The following is an 18,432-nucleotide window of genomic DNA, read 5'->3' as shown; positions in this document are numbered from 1 at the left end:
TTACTTCCCAAGGAGCTGTAAAGGGTGATAAACATTGCACTGATGGTGTGCAAACTGGCATTGCCGAAAGTCTCACTTGCCATAGCATCACAGGAAACAAAAGTATCCCAGCTGTACTCGCTGAGAGATTCAAATATTTCCAGGGTTGCTTCTGTCTTGCCATCTCCAGGTGCCAAAAGTTTCCTCCAAACAATTTTTTGAGGGGATCAAAACCCTTAAGGCATTAGTTAAAATACTACATTTTCTTACACTGATGCATTGTCTCTGATCTGATGTGTTGAAAGAATCTTTTTTCCCCTGCACTCTTTCAAAGTAGAGACATGGGCTTGTTCCTTTGGGAAAGTGAAGAGAACATTTTCCTGCAGAAAGTATTTTGTCAACTTTTAAAGAGGTTTCCTTTTTCTTTTTTGATCAAAGTTAGCTGGGAGATTTTAACAACAATGTCACTCAATCATCCATAAAGTAGGTTAAATGACCTTGTAGGCAGCGGCCAGGATCCAATTTTACGCGACTGCTCAGTGGCTGGTACTGTCCCTGGAGTTACAGCTTTCATGAATAATGGTCTTCTTTTTTCCAGGTGCAGGTCTGGGTTCTAGATGGCTGAGTTACACCCTTCACTATGAATCACAGCGTCTACTACTCTGCTTTACTGTGAATAGACACAGACAGATGCTAACATACCTTCACATTCGCAGATACAAATGTATTTTTTTCAAGACAGCTCCAGGCGTCACAGCTTTGGCATCGGTTCTAAACCACTCTGAAAAGCTTTGGAGATTTTCTTCTCATGCAACATTTTAAAACCATTTTGCTTGGGCAATGTGCCAGGCAGAAAATGATTTAATCACAGAACAGGCATAGAAAGAGTACTTACAATAACAGCTCTCAAAATATAGAGGATATTTCTTGATCTATAAATATTTAAAGAGAACAATACAAGAGTCACAAATTTGGTGTTTTTTTAAGGTCAGAAGGGTTCTCTACATCCATTTTCCACAGTCTCTGCTACACATCCGTGCAAAACGTATCTGCAATTAATTAATTTAGCTCTCAAGGCAAACTTAATGTAGCATCTATTATTAGTGGATTTGTCTCTGAAAAAGAACAGCATGGAGAATGAGTTCCTCATGTACAGAGTGAGTCCCACTCAGTGAGCCAAACACAAATTTCACTACAAGGCTTAAATATATTCTCCTTCTCCCAGGCTATTTCCGTGATATTTTTTAATTTCCTCTCTTATTTTAATACTTAATTTGTTCCAAAAATAAGTTAAAATTTTAATAGTAGGAAATTTGTTTTCCTGCTTTACTGGGACTTGATTCTTTCCCGTATTATGAGTTGGGTAATTGGTTGCACCTACTTATGCATTTGCTTTGCACAAGTGAAAATTGAAAAAAAGAATCGTAGCTTCTAAATGCACATGTTTTCGAGGCAGTAGAGAAAATTGGCTTTTAGGTGAGAACAAACAGTTCTTTTTTAAGGTTAAAAACCACCAAACCACATCCGTGACCTTCTCTAAGAAAAAATGATGTTCTCATTAAAGACCGACCTGGAAAAGTTCATATCCAAAAAACTTGAAAAAAAGATTGTAGCTTACTAGCGTATCTTTAGAAATAGCAGTTTTCATCATGTCTACAGAAGTCCACAAGTCTTTTGGCTATGCACTAGCAGTGTAAATGCATTTAGCAATGTATACATTTTTGTCCTTTCTCAGGTGTCACGTATATTTAGGTAAAAAAATAAAAAAGTGAGTCACCCTTTTGACTTTGAATATCAAGATGGCTTCAAAGGCAGCAGGGATCTGCCTTAGAGAAGCCGAGGGTACTGAAATAGCATAGAGCCAACAGGAGAAGCAGAGAACAAGCTAATTAGAACATAAACTGCAACACAAAAAGGGTCTGAAAGGGATGTCCTGGCCCAGCCACCTCAAAGGCTGATGACCGGTGTCATCAGGCATTAATTTGGGATAAAGCTGAATGACGCGGTGCCCTGCTCCCTCAATTAGAAATTCAGCAATGAGAGTCAGAAGAGGTAGCAGAGGAAAGGGATACAATGGGAAGAGGGGGTTTTCACTCCCAAGCAGCTGCTTTTTGGAGTGGTTGTCAGAAAACTCACAGGAGGAGGAATAACAGTTGCGTCACAACGGTGTACAGGACCTGGTGCGAGAGACAATCACTTGGGAATAGCGGCCATTCAGATACTCAAAAGTATTTATAATGGTGATGCTTAATTTTCAAAACAGGAACTAGGTAAGATTGATGATACTTGTGCAGGAGAAAATAAAAACAGTAGTAAAAGGGAGTGAATATATTCTGCCTACCAGGCCCGATTTCTGAAGTTCCCTTCTGCCTTCTCTTCCTAAAACCCAGCAAAGTGAAGCAGCAGAAAAAAAGGGAGTTGCACAAGTAAAAAAACATCTCTTTAAAAAACGCAAGTCCTGTCTGGAAGAAAAAAATAGAAAAGAACAGAAATTCTGGAAAATTAAATGAAAACCTAAAGAAAGGCCAGATAAAAACACTAAAGCCTCAAAGAGCATCTTGCTGAAATAATGAATATGAGTCACAAAAGGAGTTCCCAAACATATCAGAAGGAAGATATCTGGCAGAGAGTATGTTGAGGCAAGAGATTATGAAGGGATAAAAGGATCACTCAAGGAAGAACGGGTCATGAGCAGAAAAATAAAGTGATTGATTTACAAGAGTGTTCATGGGGCTAATTAGGGAGGTTCCCACGACAATCTCTTTTTCGAATGGGAGATGAGTTTCAGGGGCTATCTCCGATCAGTCAGTCCTGAGAGCAAACAAGTCTAAGAGTGTTCGGTTTGGGCAGGAAGCAGAGTTTCTAAGCACAGCCTTACTGCTTTACAGCCTGATGGTTTTCAAGAATGTTTCTCTTTCCAAGTCCACTGCTATTCCCCTTCCTACTATTTTGCTTCCCAATGTTTTCTGCCCTTTCCTGGTTTTTTTATCACTCATTTAAAAAAAACAATAGTCTAATAATGATTTTTTTAACTCCGTGCAGCATGTATTTTTCATGCTAAAATATTTTCCAGTCGAGACAGCAGAGCTGAACTTTTGCAGTCGGCTCTTCTTTCCAGGTTTTCTTACGCCTTCACATAATTTTTATATCTTATTTTCTCAGTATTTATTACAATCCCCTCTTATTTTCTTACAAATTTAAAAATAAAAACCCCTATTTATTTTGTATTTGAAGAGTTAGACTTCTTTCATTAGGTCAAATCTCACCAAGTTTAGTAATCAATATGGGGAAAGGAAGGAGTTTACAATCTCTGATGTATTTGTCCTCAGCAATGCCCAGGATTTGCAGATTGCCTGAGAAATGAAGAGGTTAGGAGGGCTTCTTCAATGCTGCAGAGCCACAAACCTTAAAAAGCTGCAGCTTCTCAGCAAGACATAACCAGGTATGTCAGCACTTATTACTTTGCAACAGCAGTACAGGGTCGTCTGCAAAGTGCAGGATCTGGTCCCAATTTCTCATTTGCAGAGGTAAAGCCAGAAATATTGAGAAAATTTACAAAGTCATTTCTCTTAAGAAATTTAGGCGAAGCACATCCTATGAAGTTAACAATTTATATTTAGGTAGGAAAAAAGTGGGGCTGACTTACTGGAGCAAGAGCTGTACTGCAGGAATGCCCGATCATCCCTAACAGATACAAGTCATTGAGGCTCCAGGGCTGTTTTGCCACTCTTTCAGCATCATGAGAATTTAGGGATTTGAGCCTCAGCTGTTTTACATTACTGCAGCCCCAATGAAACAACACGCAGTTCCTAGCAGGCACATCTCTGTAGGCATCTACACACTTGACTTGCTGCCACACAAGCCATCGCTCCCCACAAATAGCATAGCAGCCAGTTGCAGCCCATCAGCCCTCTGAGCCTGGACATGATGCTCACCTGCACACAAGAGCAGGCTCACAGCTAGGGTCTGCTTTTGGATCCCCACATTTTTTAGAGAAAGGACAACAGTTAAAAGAAAAGTGACAGCAAGAGGCATATAATGTAGAAACAAAACATGGTACGCTGTAGTAAAGGAACTGACAATGTTGGTAGGAGTAGTAAACAAAGACCACGCACCATATGTCTTCCAGGTGGTGGTTTGGATCATGCTTTCGGTAACATTTTAATCAACAGGAGCTGAGATCTTATTTACCACTTATGGTTGGTGAGATCTTTTCGTAGCCTCCTTTGCGATTCTATAATTTAATTTGTCTGGATTGCTAAATGGAATGAATTGGCTGATTGTCTTCATCACAAGGACGTTTCCTGACATACACAAGCATGTAGTCGAATTTGAGAGCATGCAAGGCTGTAAAACAGACCCGGGTGTAGAGTGGGATCTCACCAGAAACAGGAGTGCACAGTCACAGCTCTAAAAAAAGTAAACAGAGATATTTTTCTGTGTTTCACTCGCTGCTTCCAGGACGTGGATAGTAATAGTAAGCCTAATACTGCTGTTAAAGACAGTTGCAAGGACATTTCCTGCAGGCTGTTTGCTAGAAATGTAATCTCTTAAGGGGTTCGATGGACATATAAAAATGATTCTGTTGACTCTGCTTTTAATATTTCAGTCTTCAAAATGAGTCACCTGGCTGTGGACAGCTGGTAACTGTGAAGACATCTGCATATTGTTTCACGCCAAGGTGACATGGGGAAGATCGATTTCTCTTGACCAAAGAGAGCAATTCTCATCAGCCTGGCTCATGGGTGATGACTTGTTTATATGGACAAATCCTGGCTGTGTTATTCACACTGGAAGTGACATCAAGCTTACTTACATGAGCAAAACAAACAGAATACACTGGTAGATGAGAGAAGGATTATTTGCTTTATGACTCAGGCCCAGGGTCTGCCAACTTTGAAAGAAATGGGAGTGTACACAAATTTTTTTCAATTTGAGTAAAAGAGAGAGAAAGAGAGGGGAGTCTTCCTCCCTGTGTGGACTAAAGGGATCCTAGCTCTGCTAGGTTGACATTATGTGTTTTCTCCCTCAAAACAGCTTCGTATTTTAATCACTAGCCTAATGGCCGTTTTCCACCCTTCATAGAAAACTACAAAGCACATCAACTTTGTCCTATATTTCTGTTTTAATTTTACTTTTGATTTTTAATTGAAATAAACCCCTCAGTTTCCTACCCAGTTGTGCCTACGGTCTGCAGAAGCATGGTCGCTAGGAACCTTCTAGGCCACACAAGGAGGAAGGCTCCCCTCTCTTTCTCTCTCTTTCCAAAGGCAATACAGACCAAGGGCCTAATCCAGTGGACTAAATCAGGCCCCCAATCTGTATTGCCCTTGCTCCAGTGGATGTTGAGTCTTTTTTTTTTTAAACACAAAATGAAAACTGGAAAGAATGAGAAAGTCATGAACTGGTTCTTAATTTTGAGCTTTCAAATGGGATATACAAAAATGGCAAAGCACTGAATTAAGGTTGTTTTTTCAACTTGGGCTGCCTCCACTACGGAAGGGTGTCATTGCATAAGGACCTGCAAATGTACACAGTGACTCTGACATTTACTTCTCTCTTTTCTGAAATTTCAAGAATCCACCTCTGAGGGGTTTCCTACCCACCCCATTTCTAGGCTAATTGCCAGGACATTTAATGCAGTCACATTGCTGGTATCTTCAGTAGAAACAACCCGCTCAGTATTTTTCATCTTGTTTTGGGGAAGGGGGATTATTTACTTCTAGACTCGTGGACTACATCTTTCAAAGTGATTTGTTTTCTCCCATTAATAGGAAAACTTTTTTGCAAGATTTTGACACTAGAAAAATTAAGGGAAAAAACAAAATGACTTCTCTGTGAATGTAAGATTATTCCACTTCAGTTTTTTTCCTCCTCTTCAATAAGCATTGCAAAAGCTGACATTTCCTTGAAATAATGGCACAACAACATTGATCTAAACTATACGTTTGTCCTGTTCTAAATAATGGGACAGATCCTCATCTTCTGTGGCCTCATCTAAGCTTCAGTAAAAAGGCACTGATTTACCCCAATAGAGTATCTGCTCTAGTAAAACCATCGGCATTGATCGGCTCTGACAGCTTCCCTCTTTCTTCCAGCTCCAAGTCTCCACTGCTATTATTCTTTTCAGCATGTGGCAAGAGACATAGTAGCTGACTATCTTGACGTTGCTTTTGAGCCAAAATCAACACATCAAGAAAGGAGTTCGATAAGGCAATATATCCACTCCAGACTGATAGCCAGAACATCTACTCTTGCTGCTAAAGACCTATTGATCGGTCAATAGAAAGGCTGCTAAAGGCCAGCAGTGTCATCTAGCATATGTCCAGACTCCCATTTTCACCTTAATAACACTCCCATACTACTTTGTGATGTGCAATGCTTATGCAAAGGCATTTCATAAGAACTGCAGTGTATGACTGAATCTTAGCAATTTAGGGTGAGAACAACCTATTCAGCTTCTGCCGCTGTGAAAAAGAATGGATAAAATGATTTTCATCTAGTAATCTTCACCGAAGTCTCTCTCAAACTGTGGCCAACCACAGCTAAGGCAACTTTTCTCCTTTAAAGTGGTTCACGTGGCTGTTTTGTTTCACCTTTCATATCTGTACAAAGAGGCAACTCGCCTAAAAAATTTGATGTTCTCTAAAAACATAGTGCATGTACTGGCTCCTCAGTCTGATGTGCTGAGTGGTGCTATTGCATAAGAGATTTAGGGCAGCAAGCAGCAGGTGAGAGGCACTGCATTTATATTTTAATTATCTCATGCTAGGAGTTTCTTCAGATTACTTAATTACTATTTGTCCACCTATATTATTAAAATCTTACTCGTGTCCTTCCATTTCAAGGACTTTTTGTACCTCCTGAAAACTGTATCGCTAAGATTGCATATAAATAACTTCTGAAATAATCCCAAGTGATAATTTTAAAAATCTGTTGAGCACCAATTGTAATTACAGAACTTTAGCAATAAAAATTAAAAATTCTAGGAAGGTATTTTAGGCACAAAAAAAAGTCCTCTGGATCTTGTCTGATTTCATAAATTTTCATTATTTGTGGGCTTCTTAAGTACATTTTCAGCAATCGCATTTTTTTCTAGAAATGAATTCTCAAAATGTCATTTTCTGTGAAAAAAACCCTGTTTTATTAATACCCTATTCCACATCACACTGATTATGTTAATAAGAATAAATATTTTTGCATAAATACATACATCTGATTTTTTTCTATAGTAAGAATACATTGTAATCTTGATAAGTTTCTTATTTCTGGAAGCATTAATATACTAAAGGAATGTGACAACTGTGAAGTAAACTAGTGGTGTGGGTACTTCTGAGGTACTTCACTAACATACGTAGATGTGTGTTGCACAGAACCTTCCAACAAGACAATGAAATTGGAAAGCCTTCCTGGGAATACAGTAATTTGGCAAAGGGTTTCTAATGGTTTTTCTGGTATTGATTTACTCGCATCCATTTGCCAATGCTGGGGAGATACAACCACCATGAGACTATTTAACATTTGACTGCTTGTTTGTTCCTGGAGGATTCTTTTACCTGCCAGTGCCAGTCTAGACCACGTTGGCAGCTCTATGAAAAAAAGGAGGGATTCTGGTAGAAATAGATTTACTTTTCTGCAGCAAGACACTTATCAGAACTGACAGGCATGCAATACTGAGGCTGCTCATGCGCCACACAATATATATTCTTCTACTGAAAAGAAGCTGAGACATTAATGAGATATTAATGTTGTTAACTCTGGGTGTGAGCCCACAGAGCTTTCACACTAAAGTAACCCTCACTCAAGCAGCCAGATTCACTGAACCCAACGAGGTTGCTTTACTAGGTCTGAATGCCATTCAAGTAAAAACTCCCTTTTAAATTGTGTCCTTGCAATTCTGATTCACACGGGTAGAAAGAGTTTGCAAGATTTTTGCCCTAATTTTATTGCCAAAAGAGCTCAGTGGTTTGGGTATTTTTTCCTGTTAGAGACTTACTACACTGTTTCAAAGGCAGCAGCCTGAGAACGTTCTTTCTTCTCACTTTTAAATTGGAGCGCATATAGCTACAAATCCTGAAATGGATGCTTTACCACTTGAATAGTTTTCTAAATTAAAAATAATGGATTCCTGGCAGGCATCCTACCCCAGTTTACTCACAACGTAGATTTTATTACCCCAGTGTCACTGATCGTGATTGTAGCTGCACAACAGTCATAACTCAGAAAACAGTCTTATGTTGATGACTGAGCCACTGAAAATTAGTTTTTTCATAACTAATTTATTTTAGAAAGGGAGACAATGCTATTTATGTCATGTAAATGACTTAGAGAAATAATGCAAATGACACTGGACGTTTACAAACTCATTATGATAATGGAAATCTTGAATAACTTGTAAGAGAGTTCTGCAAGTTCCACTGTTATGTTTGGCATGATGATAAACTTATAACAATCTCTTGATCTTTTCTCTCCTCCTTTTTCATGAAATTCATCATATACAGATGCAGTACCAAACCATTAAGAAGCAATGCAATTTCAATTATTTTACAGAGAACCAAAATTGCTTAATTTATACCTTTTATCATTGTAACAGAACTAGATGTACTGGATTCTTAAGCCATTAAACCAACCTCTAGAGCTCTGCCTCTAAAATAGATTGCTCAATTAAAAAGACTTACCTTTCTTACAAAAAAGGAGTCTCCATTTTTGTAATAATCTAATTTTTATTCCTACTGCAAACTAGAGATTCTAAGCAATCACAGTGTGCAACATAAAAACTCCGAGTAAGAATGTCTCTGCTATAATATGCAATATTCAGTTACAAATATTTATTAACTGGAGAATGCACAGTGCTCTGAATCAATGTGTAGTTAACACATCTGGCAGTTTCTGTAGCTTCTGGTCCCCCCCCCCCCCGCCTCACACGGCAAACCAAGACTTTATCAAACCCGTAAAACATACAGTACCCTGAATACATTCAGCCCAAGGAAAAAGGCACAGTGGTAAATTACCTTAAATTCAGTTTCAATGTTGGCTAGTCTGGCCAATTCATTGCTTAGCTCTAAAGCGGTAAGGACAGGGTCTTCACTGGAAAGAGACAAATAAGCAGCACTCGCTAATCCTTTGTAGGCATTCATTCTCGATCGAGAGTGACTAAAGGAATCTTTCCTCTGCTTCTCAATACACTCATTGCACTTGCAAAAATAGTCATGTGGCCTTTCAATCCGCGCGCCTTTTAGAAGTAAGATGTGAACAATTTCATACTCCTGGCAGTGGGCAGCAAGTATGATAGGGGTAATGTCGTGGGAGAACCGAGTTCCATCTTCATCGTAAGCATAAAAATCATCATCTCTCAGTTCCTGCTCAAGGGGGCTGAGTGTGAGACGCTGTCCTTGTGCAAAGGCTGGATGGTTCAATATTGCTTCTACAATGCGCACATATCCTTTACTGATGGCTAACAAAAGTGCATCTCCAACTCGAGCGAGATTCTCCTTTTTGAGGAGGAGCTCTGTCACTTCCAGATGCTCATTCCCTACAGCTAACTGAAGGGCATTTTGTCCCATATAATCAACGCAATTAAAGTTCAAGGTTTTGGATTCCTCCAGCATTTTTCGCACAACAGGAATGTTGCCATATTCTGCAGAATCGAGAAAGCGTTCCTCTTCTGCAGTCAGGCTGGTGCCTTTCTCATTGAACATGTAGGCTGGGCCCCGGATGGCCTGCCTCCGGCCCTTCTCCCGAAGGGTTGTGTGCCTTCGATGCATGTTTTTGTAATTGCTGTTTCTCAACCTGCAGAAAACCAGAAAGGAAGGTTGGTTATATTCTCGGAGAGTCATAATCTCACGTAACATGAAATAAGGTTAGAAATGTCACATTATGATCAGATCTTACTAGCTTTTTATGATCTGGGCCAGATGTTTAAAATCATTTAGGATACATGTGGAATAAAGAAGATTAGTTTTCTGAACAACAGACAAGTTCTCTTCTGACTTGTACACTCTTCCGAATTTCAACAAGGATACACAGCACATTCTTAACTTGAGAAATAGCCAAAAAGAAATGTATGAACACATTGTTTTCCATTTTTATTATTTAAAACTTCATTACACAGTATTTAGGAATGATATCCACAACATAATATTTCTCCCAATTACTCTTCTTGAGTTTTATCCTCGAGGGCATGAGCCCTAAAGAAAGTTAGCAGGAGTCCCCACGTCAATAGACCTTGGATCAGGCCAATAAGCTACGTATGTTCCATAAAGTTAAAAAGCATGCTTCTAATTTTAACAAGGATAACAGTAACAAGGATAAATATGTTGCATATTCTGCTAAGATTCAGCTGGTAGCAGCAAACCACCTATTCATTCACTGCTTTTTTTCATGCTACATAACACCATTTTCCTGTTTCCTAATCTAGAGCAGTTTAATGAGCAACTGTCTAATTTTCTCACTGAAATACAGTTGGCAGCTACTCTAAAGACAACTACCCAAATCCAGGGGCCAGTCTTGAAAAACACAGGAATAACTCCTGATTTCGTGTCGCATGGCTCCCCAGTAAGCATCTTTCAGAGAGCTACTGCAGAAAGACAAGAACAGGGGTATCTGACCACAAACAGAGGGCAGATCAGAAAGGGTCATTAGTTTCCACACTGATTATGTGGCTGAAACACCTTCACTTGGAGTTGGTGGGATGGAGGCAAACTATTCTTATTCTACCCTCTCTGGAACCCCCAAAGAAAACTATGCTATGTGCAACCGGGCTCAAGGGGGAGTAAACACACCATTGTATGAAATTAACTGAAATCCTAAATTGGTCTGTGTTTTCAAAACATTCACACTTTGCATTCAGTGCCATCTTGATGTTGCTCTTCTTTTTTGATTTATTGCAGTAGCATCTCAACAAAGTCATAGTCCCTTTTTTAGACCCTAAGCCCACAGAATGTGCAGCCTGAGTAAAAAGGTAAAAACAACACCTCTTTCACAAAAAGCATTTGCACTCAGTCCAATAGCAAGTCCTAAATCACTTGGGTAAAATTTTCAGGAGTCTCTAAGCTGCAGCGGGCAGATGTAACAAATAAGCAGGTGTTAATGCTCAGTGGGTGGCAAAGGTTCATCCTTCCATGCTCCATCTGTTCTCCAAGTCAGTTTTGACCTTCACTCAATGAAAAGTTCATGTGTTGCTCTGAAAAAATACTACTGGAGTTTGAAAGTGCTGTCGTGAATGATGAGAGGGAAAGGTGCCAGGAGACAAAGTGGAGTAGAGATATTGCCTTCAATAATACCTAAGAAAAGAGTAATGGAATCAAGCAAAAACCCAGGAAAACAAAGGGTATCAGAAACACAAAATGCCTGAAGTGCCAGGACACAGAAATTCCCAAGGTAACTGTTCTTATGGAATTAACATATACATATGCATCTATCTTTTTAATTCATCACTTTTTTACTGATCTAGAACAGAAATCTAGTACTGAAGAGTTTCAAATAAATTTTACTGCAAATTTTTAGCAGCTACATTAAAATTTAAACAAATCTTAAGAAAGCAATTTTGTGACCATACACAGTTGAAAGAGAGCTTCATAATTAAGAACCTCTCCCCCTAAGCTTTGATGCGTCAGTATAACAACTTAATAAAAGCTGGAAGAAACTGAACTTATCATCCCATGCTCCACTGAGAGATAAAGTGCTATACGAATCTTAAAACTAATCCCTTCTAGTGTGGTTGAAAGTTGAAGAAGTACACAGAGATGAGGGACTTAATAATAACGAAGGAGATATGGTTAAGTAAATTAATTCCCAAGATTGCATGAAGTTTTCTGTAAGAGAAAACAATAACAGCTAAGGAAATATACCATTAACATATCTAACACTGAGAGGGAGACAGAGGTCTCTAAAGCAGCAAAATGCCTGGGGTAAAATTGGGGCCCCTTTGAAGTCAACAGTACAAGTTCCATTGATTGCAGTGGAGTCCAAATTTCGCAAACAGGTATGCATGTGCACGCACACACACAATGTCCCCAGCAATTAGCTTTCGTCTCAGAAGCAGTCCCAGTGAGGCCAAGAGGACTAACATGTGCTTAAAATGAAGTATTAACCATATGCAAAAGTGCTTATCTAAACTGGAGCTCATGTCCTTAGCTATTCAGGACAGCATTTAAGTTTTAAACCTGCACAGAAGTCTTACTGAGTTCAAGTAAGGACTATACATACAAATACACACTTCTGAACTGTGACTTTGTTAAATGGGGACTTACAGTACCAGAAAGCACTTTACACATCTGCAGTCTTGGGATTTCCTGGATGTTATATTAAACCTCTTAAAACGTTAAGCAACTCGAAAGGATGAGCTGGTGATGGCTTACGCAACTGTTGCTGGGATCAAGTGGAAACCAGTCCAGCTCCTCTAGCTGCTCAGTGATGACCTGTGAGTGTGGCAGGATTGCACATGCCTAAATATTTTAGGGCAGTTAATTGCAATAGCTGCTTCAAGCTGGAGGAATTCCACTGGGCTTTTCTGACGTTCAAAAACCAGGTATGGTAAGATATTTGGCAACCTTATGTTTGTAGTTATATTTAACGGTCAGTACTGGAAGCAACTCAGAAATACGGATCATTTCCAGCAGTGAGGAATCTATTAGGTGTTTTGCCTGATGCCCAAGTACAATTCTTGATACTTTGTTCTTTTTTTCTTAGAAAACCTTTTCTCTCCTGGTATGCTATTACCTCTAAAGGAGAACCCTGATAGTTTGTTGTATATGTAATAACATGCCAAAACCCTGACCTTCATCTCACTTTCTTCAGTTCCGAGAGAACACTGTTTTCATACACTGTTTCTAACAACAGAAATTGCATCAGAAAAAGAGGAAACAGAAAAGCATACCTGCTTTCCAAAAAGATAATTACTCTACAACATTTATCTTGCAATAAATGTTCTGCAGGGATGTCCCTACAGCACAGAGTTGATCTCCACTGCCTGCAGGTAAGGGCAAGAGCACCATAATTCAGAGGGCTTCACCTCAGATGAATTATGACCCCCAGTCTTGCTCATGAGCAGAGAAGATCAATATCTCAGCTATCGCACTTCATCATCTTTATAGAGAAGAAGAGATGAATAAAAAATTATACTTTTAACTTTGAATAATTTCACGAGAAATGCTCAGCTAGCAACTCCTGTTCTGAAAAGAAAGTTATAATTATGATTGACCTGAGCACTGAATCGTGATAGTGAAGTGGTAGTGCAAAGGGTAATATATGCAGCAGCTGAAGATCTTGGAAACTGAACCCTACTGTAATGTCATGACTGTACTCGGTACCTTTTTCTCTTCTGCTTTTCAGTTATGTGCAGGCAGGTTTAGAACTAATCATATTTACTGAGCATGTGTAATGTGCCCTCTTAAAAAAAAGTAATTGTAACTTGATTGCATTTCTCTTACCATTTTTGTGTAAAGGTGCTTTGCATTGAAATGACTCTGTATTTGCATATTTTATTGAGACAGCTAGTGATCAAACTCATCAGGCGCTGCAATTAAATATTGTGTTCTTCTAGGAAAGGATGCCAATGTATGCAGTGTTGTGGGAGAGAAAATGATCTGGGAAAAGAAAATCAAAAATCTCGGGGCCTAAGTACTGCTTGCAGGAAAGCGCATCCAGCTTTACACAGCTGAGGGAGCCATAAGATGTCTGGACTCCTGCAGTGAGTGGAGAAGAACAGCAATTTCTGAAAGGTGATTTAGCTCTTAACAAATCTTCCTCTGGGAACATCTCAATTTCTAATTAAAGCAGCTAAGAGTAGGTCCTTGCAACTTGCACTGATGGTACTGGGCGCTGAGACACTCAACATCTGAAAAGGGAACATGGCATAACATGAGATTTGTTCTTAATGTGGTGTCACTGAAAACACTGTTGAAGCTGAAACTCTCCTTTTTTACAGCCACACTCTTTTAACTGGTCCCAGACATGTAGGACAAGGCAGACATAGGAAGGAAGCTGGGCTGCTTCATATTGAGCTTACCCCAGCAGATGTCCTTTCTCCTTGATCCTCCTTTCCACAGTGCTCCAGACTATGCCACGCGGGACCTTCTGCTGCCTCTCTGGTCCCACACAAGGACCTATGGAGGGGCAAGGCTGCTACCTAGAGCTAAGGCTTGGAGGAAATGTTGAAAGGCCTAAATGCCTTAAGAGGCTAAATTGGAGGTTTTACTTATGGCTTTGAACCAGAACTTTAAAAGCATGTAGGACAGGCTAAATAGTATCTGCCCGAGTTTTTAAAACATCTGAAGTCTGAATAGGTATTGAAATCAATGGGTATTACATACTGCAGCAATTCCGGAATTCTCAGGTGATGTCAACCTTTACTTGTCTTAAAGCCTAAAAACTGAACAGGGCATTTACAAAGGCAGCTTTAGGAACTTATGGTCTCTGACTACACTTTAGGTTTGCTTTCACTCAGTGGAGAGAGGTTGGCAGGAGTCTCCCTGTGCCCTTTCAATGGCCCCCTTTGTCCAGAGACTACAGAAGAAACTGAGGATATGTAACCATTAGTATACCCCACGTTGGGTAAAGCAACCATCAGAGTAGGCTTTGATGAGACGTTGACTCTGTCTCGTTGAAAAGGAAATGTAAGTTTCTGAAAGCCATTTTGAAAGCATTACCCTTGGTTCCTGCAGAACCTCAGAAACTGTCAGATTGACACGTTACTTATTATTTTTCTTTCTACTTACATCAATATTTCTGAAAAGAATCAGGGCATATAAAGGCTGCAGACTTCCTGAGGCCTCTTTAGAATTGACACAACTCGTTTATACATCAAACGGACCATTTTCCTCTATTAACCCTTGCTTCCACACAGAAACCCTGAGCATCTAAGACATGCTATAGATGTGAACAAAACTTAAGGAAATTCTGCTCTACAAGCAGACACAAATTGATATAGAAATGAATCCATTTAAAAGAGTAAGTCAGATTGTTCAGAGCAAAAATAGAAGGATGTTGCAACTTTTAGTTAAAAAAATTGCAACATATTTTGAAGCAGACTCCAGACTTCAGGTCAGGAGCACAGACTGAACACAACTGCACACATTTATTATCCTGGATGCAATAGGCTACTCTGGCGTTCCAAATGCTGCATAGGCATGTATTACTAGAGCTCTCTGATACCCTGTTTTTCTCCAATATCTTAAATAGCCTTCTAAATCTTACCTTAAGTCAAGATGTTCTCCTTTAAGACAGAAGTTTTAAGTATCCTTTTTCACATATCGCTGACTTACTATGTATACAGACACAGCATCATTTGGGGTGGTTGCTTTTGATTAACAGCAGCTTATTCCAAAGTTTTCTATGCTTTGAAATGCTTAAGTGCCATCTTATTTAATCTTGGGATGTCCAAAACACTAATTCAATACTGTTAGCAACACGGTCAGTCCCCTACCTGAAAAGTTGCATACATATCTAGGGACAATTAATAGATTTTTTTAGCTCTATTTAGGCATATATTCCTTCACTTGCAGAGTAGACCTACTAAGCAGTTGCAGGAAGTAATATCCCCTCCCCACCATTCCCGCTGCTCATATAGATAAAAGGAAATTCTATTTCAAGGTCAAACTTCGAAAAGAGGCCTCTCTCCTTGTGGAAGTCCAGGTGCAGTCAGCAAAACCACACCTTTTCAAATCCCTTTAAGAAATGACAGCACAAGATACATTCAGGAAGAAAAACCAGGCCTCTCATGTCATTAAAGGATGCTGATGAATGATACACACTAACACTCCCATCGTCTTCTTGTCATGAAGTGTAAGGTCTGAGGCCAATAACCTAGAAACACTGAGGACAGACCACCAAATCTTTACCAGCATCTAATTTTTCATGTCCTCCCTGATCTCTGTTAGAAAGGAGGCAGCTCTGCCTTGTGATGTGAAAAAAGGAAATGGAATTTGGCTTTCTTCCAGCAATCTTTCAGAAAAACCCATCCACTGCTTCTCAGTTGTCTCACCCTCCCCCTTCTTATAAACTAAGCATCAGCATTTTCTTTCCCATTCCAAAGCAATGTCATGCACTAATACAAGACTTTTACAGCAGGAGAGACTGTAAAATATTCACCTTGGTTCTTGTATTCGGCTTCTTCTTGTGTTATAATGTATGTACTGGGGTTTTTTCCTTCCTTGCTTCCCCTTAATATATGGTTGTGAAGATGACTGATTATTACAAAGGTATCATAGAACACATGTGAGATAGATATACCAAAGTCAAGACTACTTTTACATTCTCTCCCATTGTCCATTCATTAACATGTTTGGCCACCAAATGAACTGCCGTGACAAGAATGAGTCTTACTTTTTTTTTTTAATCTGGCTTTGGGAACTAGGAATAATTCATCCTCATTGCTGAAGCACTTCAAAACTCAGGCTCAGATCATACCGAGAACACAACAGAGGAATACCTGTTCATTCATAAATTTTTACTACTGACGAGAGCAACAAAAAATATTTCTAATTGTGCAAGCAGGGGGCAGTGTAATGCTGATTTTCAACAAACAGTTCTATTAAAAAGAGAAAGAAAAAGCTCTGAAAAGAACTGGTAATCTCGGTTCTGGCTGTATTTCATTTTTCCCTACTGCTGCACCCGTTTCATGGCTCACTTCATAGTTATTTCAAGACAAGAAAAAACGGGGAGAGAAGGACTCCCGACAACCGTTAGACCCAGCAAGCTGCAACAGGCACGATACAGTGTCCTGTATTTACACCTCCCATTTTTCCTCATTTCGCCTTGGCCACACTGTTTCCAGGAAAAACAAACCCTTAAAAAATTCACCCAGCTACAAAAGAAGACAACAACGTGGCTCCAAACCATGTGGCCGGTAACAAACAACAAGCCCTTCGAGGTACACTGAGACCAAGCATGTTTGCACAAATTCCAAGACTAGAAAGCCAAACCAATTTCACACGCAGCCGCCCACCTCACTCACACCAGCCCATACTCAGGGCTTGTAGGAGACCGAGTCGCACCGAGACACCTCTAACCCCGACAAAACTTCCCCGTACGTAACTGGGGACCGACATTAGAGCCAGGGCACTCCTCCTCAGAGGAGCTGAAAGGAGAGCCGGCTCCGGAGGAGGCAGAGCCCCGCCGCTCCCCGCAGGGGCAGCAGCTTACATGTGCGCGTCGGGGCCGGGTCCGCTTCACTCTAGAGGCGCGGGGCGCGGCGCTGCGCGGGCGCGGCCGCCCATGGCGCTGTCCGCTGTGCTGAAGTGCCGCTGTCCCCGGTGCTGAAACGCCGCTCAGCGCGGCCGGACGGGGCGGGCGCTGTCCGCGGTGCTGCAGCCGCCGCCGGCGCGGTCGAGGCGGCGCCTCATCCTCATCCCCCCGGCGCCGCTGGGGCAGAGCTCCCCGGGAGCGCCGGGGATTCGCTTCCTGGAGGAAGAGCCTGCTGTCAGGTTGGCGTGTGAAGTTGCGTTGTCCTCCCCGTCTTCCCTCCCCCTCTTCCCGCGCCGTTGTCCTCCTGTAGGTGTGGATTTGATGGGGTTTTTTTTCGGCGCGCCCCCTTCTCGGCCCGAGCTGGGCGAGTGTTCCTGCGCCCTCCCAAGGGCTGCCCCAGAGCAGGCGTGGCGAGAGAGCCTTCCTGGAGAGGGCAGGGCTGCCTGCAGGCTGCCCAGCGGGGCGGGGGGCTCCGTCGGGGGCTCTCCTCCTCACACGCCGCACGTCTGCCTCATCCGGCTGTGCCGCCCCTCCCCTGGGAGTGGTTAGTGCCGCTTCTCCCCGTCTGCCGTGCCCAGGTTTAGATCGTTTTCTGCCTTCCCTAGAAGACCTTGTCTCTTAGGGGGTGGCAGAGGAGGGGTGTGCATGTGTGTGTGGCGGGAGCGGAGGGGGGGAAATGAAACCAACACGCAAAACAGTCAGTCAATGCAATCAATCAGTTTTCTTGCTTGGCAGAGGAGAGCCGCCAGAACCACAACTTCAAACTGCACCCGGGAGCGCTGATGCACCCTTCTGCACTCTATCCCGAGCGGTAAGAGCAGGTGTTCTTCCCAGGGCCCCCCCAGGATGCTCCCACTGCCTCCCACACAGCTCCAGCCACACAGGGCTCTCCAAACCCATGACCTTCCCTGTCCTTCCCCATCTATGCAACTCCCCTGCCCACTCGCTCCTCCTTACCTGGATGCAGGGATCCCCACCTCATCATGCACCCCATTGCAATTACCAAATAACACCAGTCCGCCTCACCTGGCGTGTCTCTGGGAGTTTAAGCCTGGAGGAAACCCTCTGCGTGGAGAGGTGACGGTGGGAGGCAGTGCAGGGCTCTCTGAGCAGCACACGCAAGAGGACGGCAGGATGTTGATTTGCCCCCAAGTTCTCCCTCTCCCACCCCCTCACAGCACTGGGTGAAGCGAGGGCACTGATTGAGAGGAGATTTTTCACCAACTTTCAGTCTCAAATGTGTGTAATCAGCCTGGCTGAAGACGTTAT

At 41.5% G+C, this 18,432-nt stretch overlaps 1 protein-coding gene across 1 annotated transcript in view; it reads right to left on the bottom strand.

The window, feature by feature from the left end:
* TRPC7 (transient receptor potential cation channel subfamily C member 7) overlaps positions 1 to 18,432 on the bottom strand; it is a 112,069-nt gene that overhangs the window by 62,250 nt on the left and 31,387 nt on the right. The window contains exon 2 of the mRNA XM_050905336.1: positions 8,991 to 9,768. Within this exon, the coding sequence (XP_050761293.1) occupies positions 8,991 to 9,768 (778 nt within the window). The remainder of the gene's footprint in view (positions 1 to 8,990; positions 9,769 to 18,432) is intronic.

This window comes from Gymnogyps californianus, chromosome 14 (genome assembly GCF_018139145.2).
Source record: "Gymnogyps californianus isolate 813 chromosome 14, ASM1813914v2, whole genome shotgun sequence".
Taxonomy (NCBI): Eukaryota; Metazoa; Chordata; class Aves; order Accipitriformes; family Cathartidae; genus Gymnogyps; species Gymnogyps californianus.
This window is presented reverse-complemented; position numbering and strand designations above follow the sequence as displayed.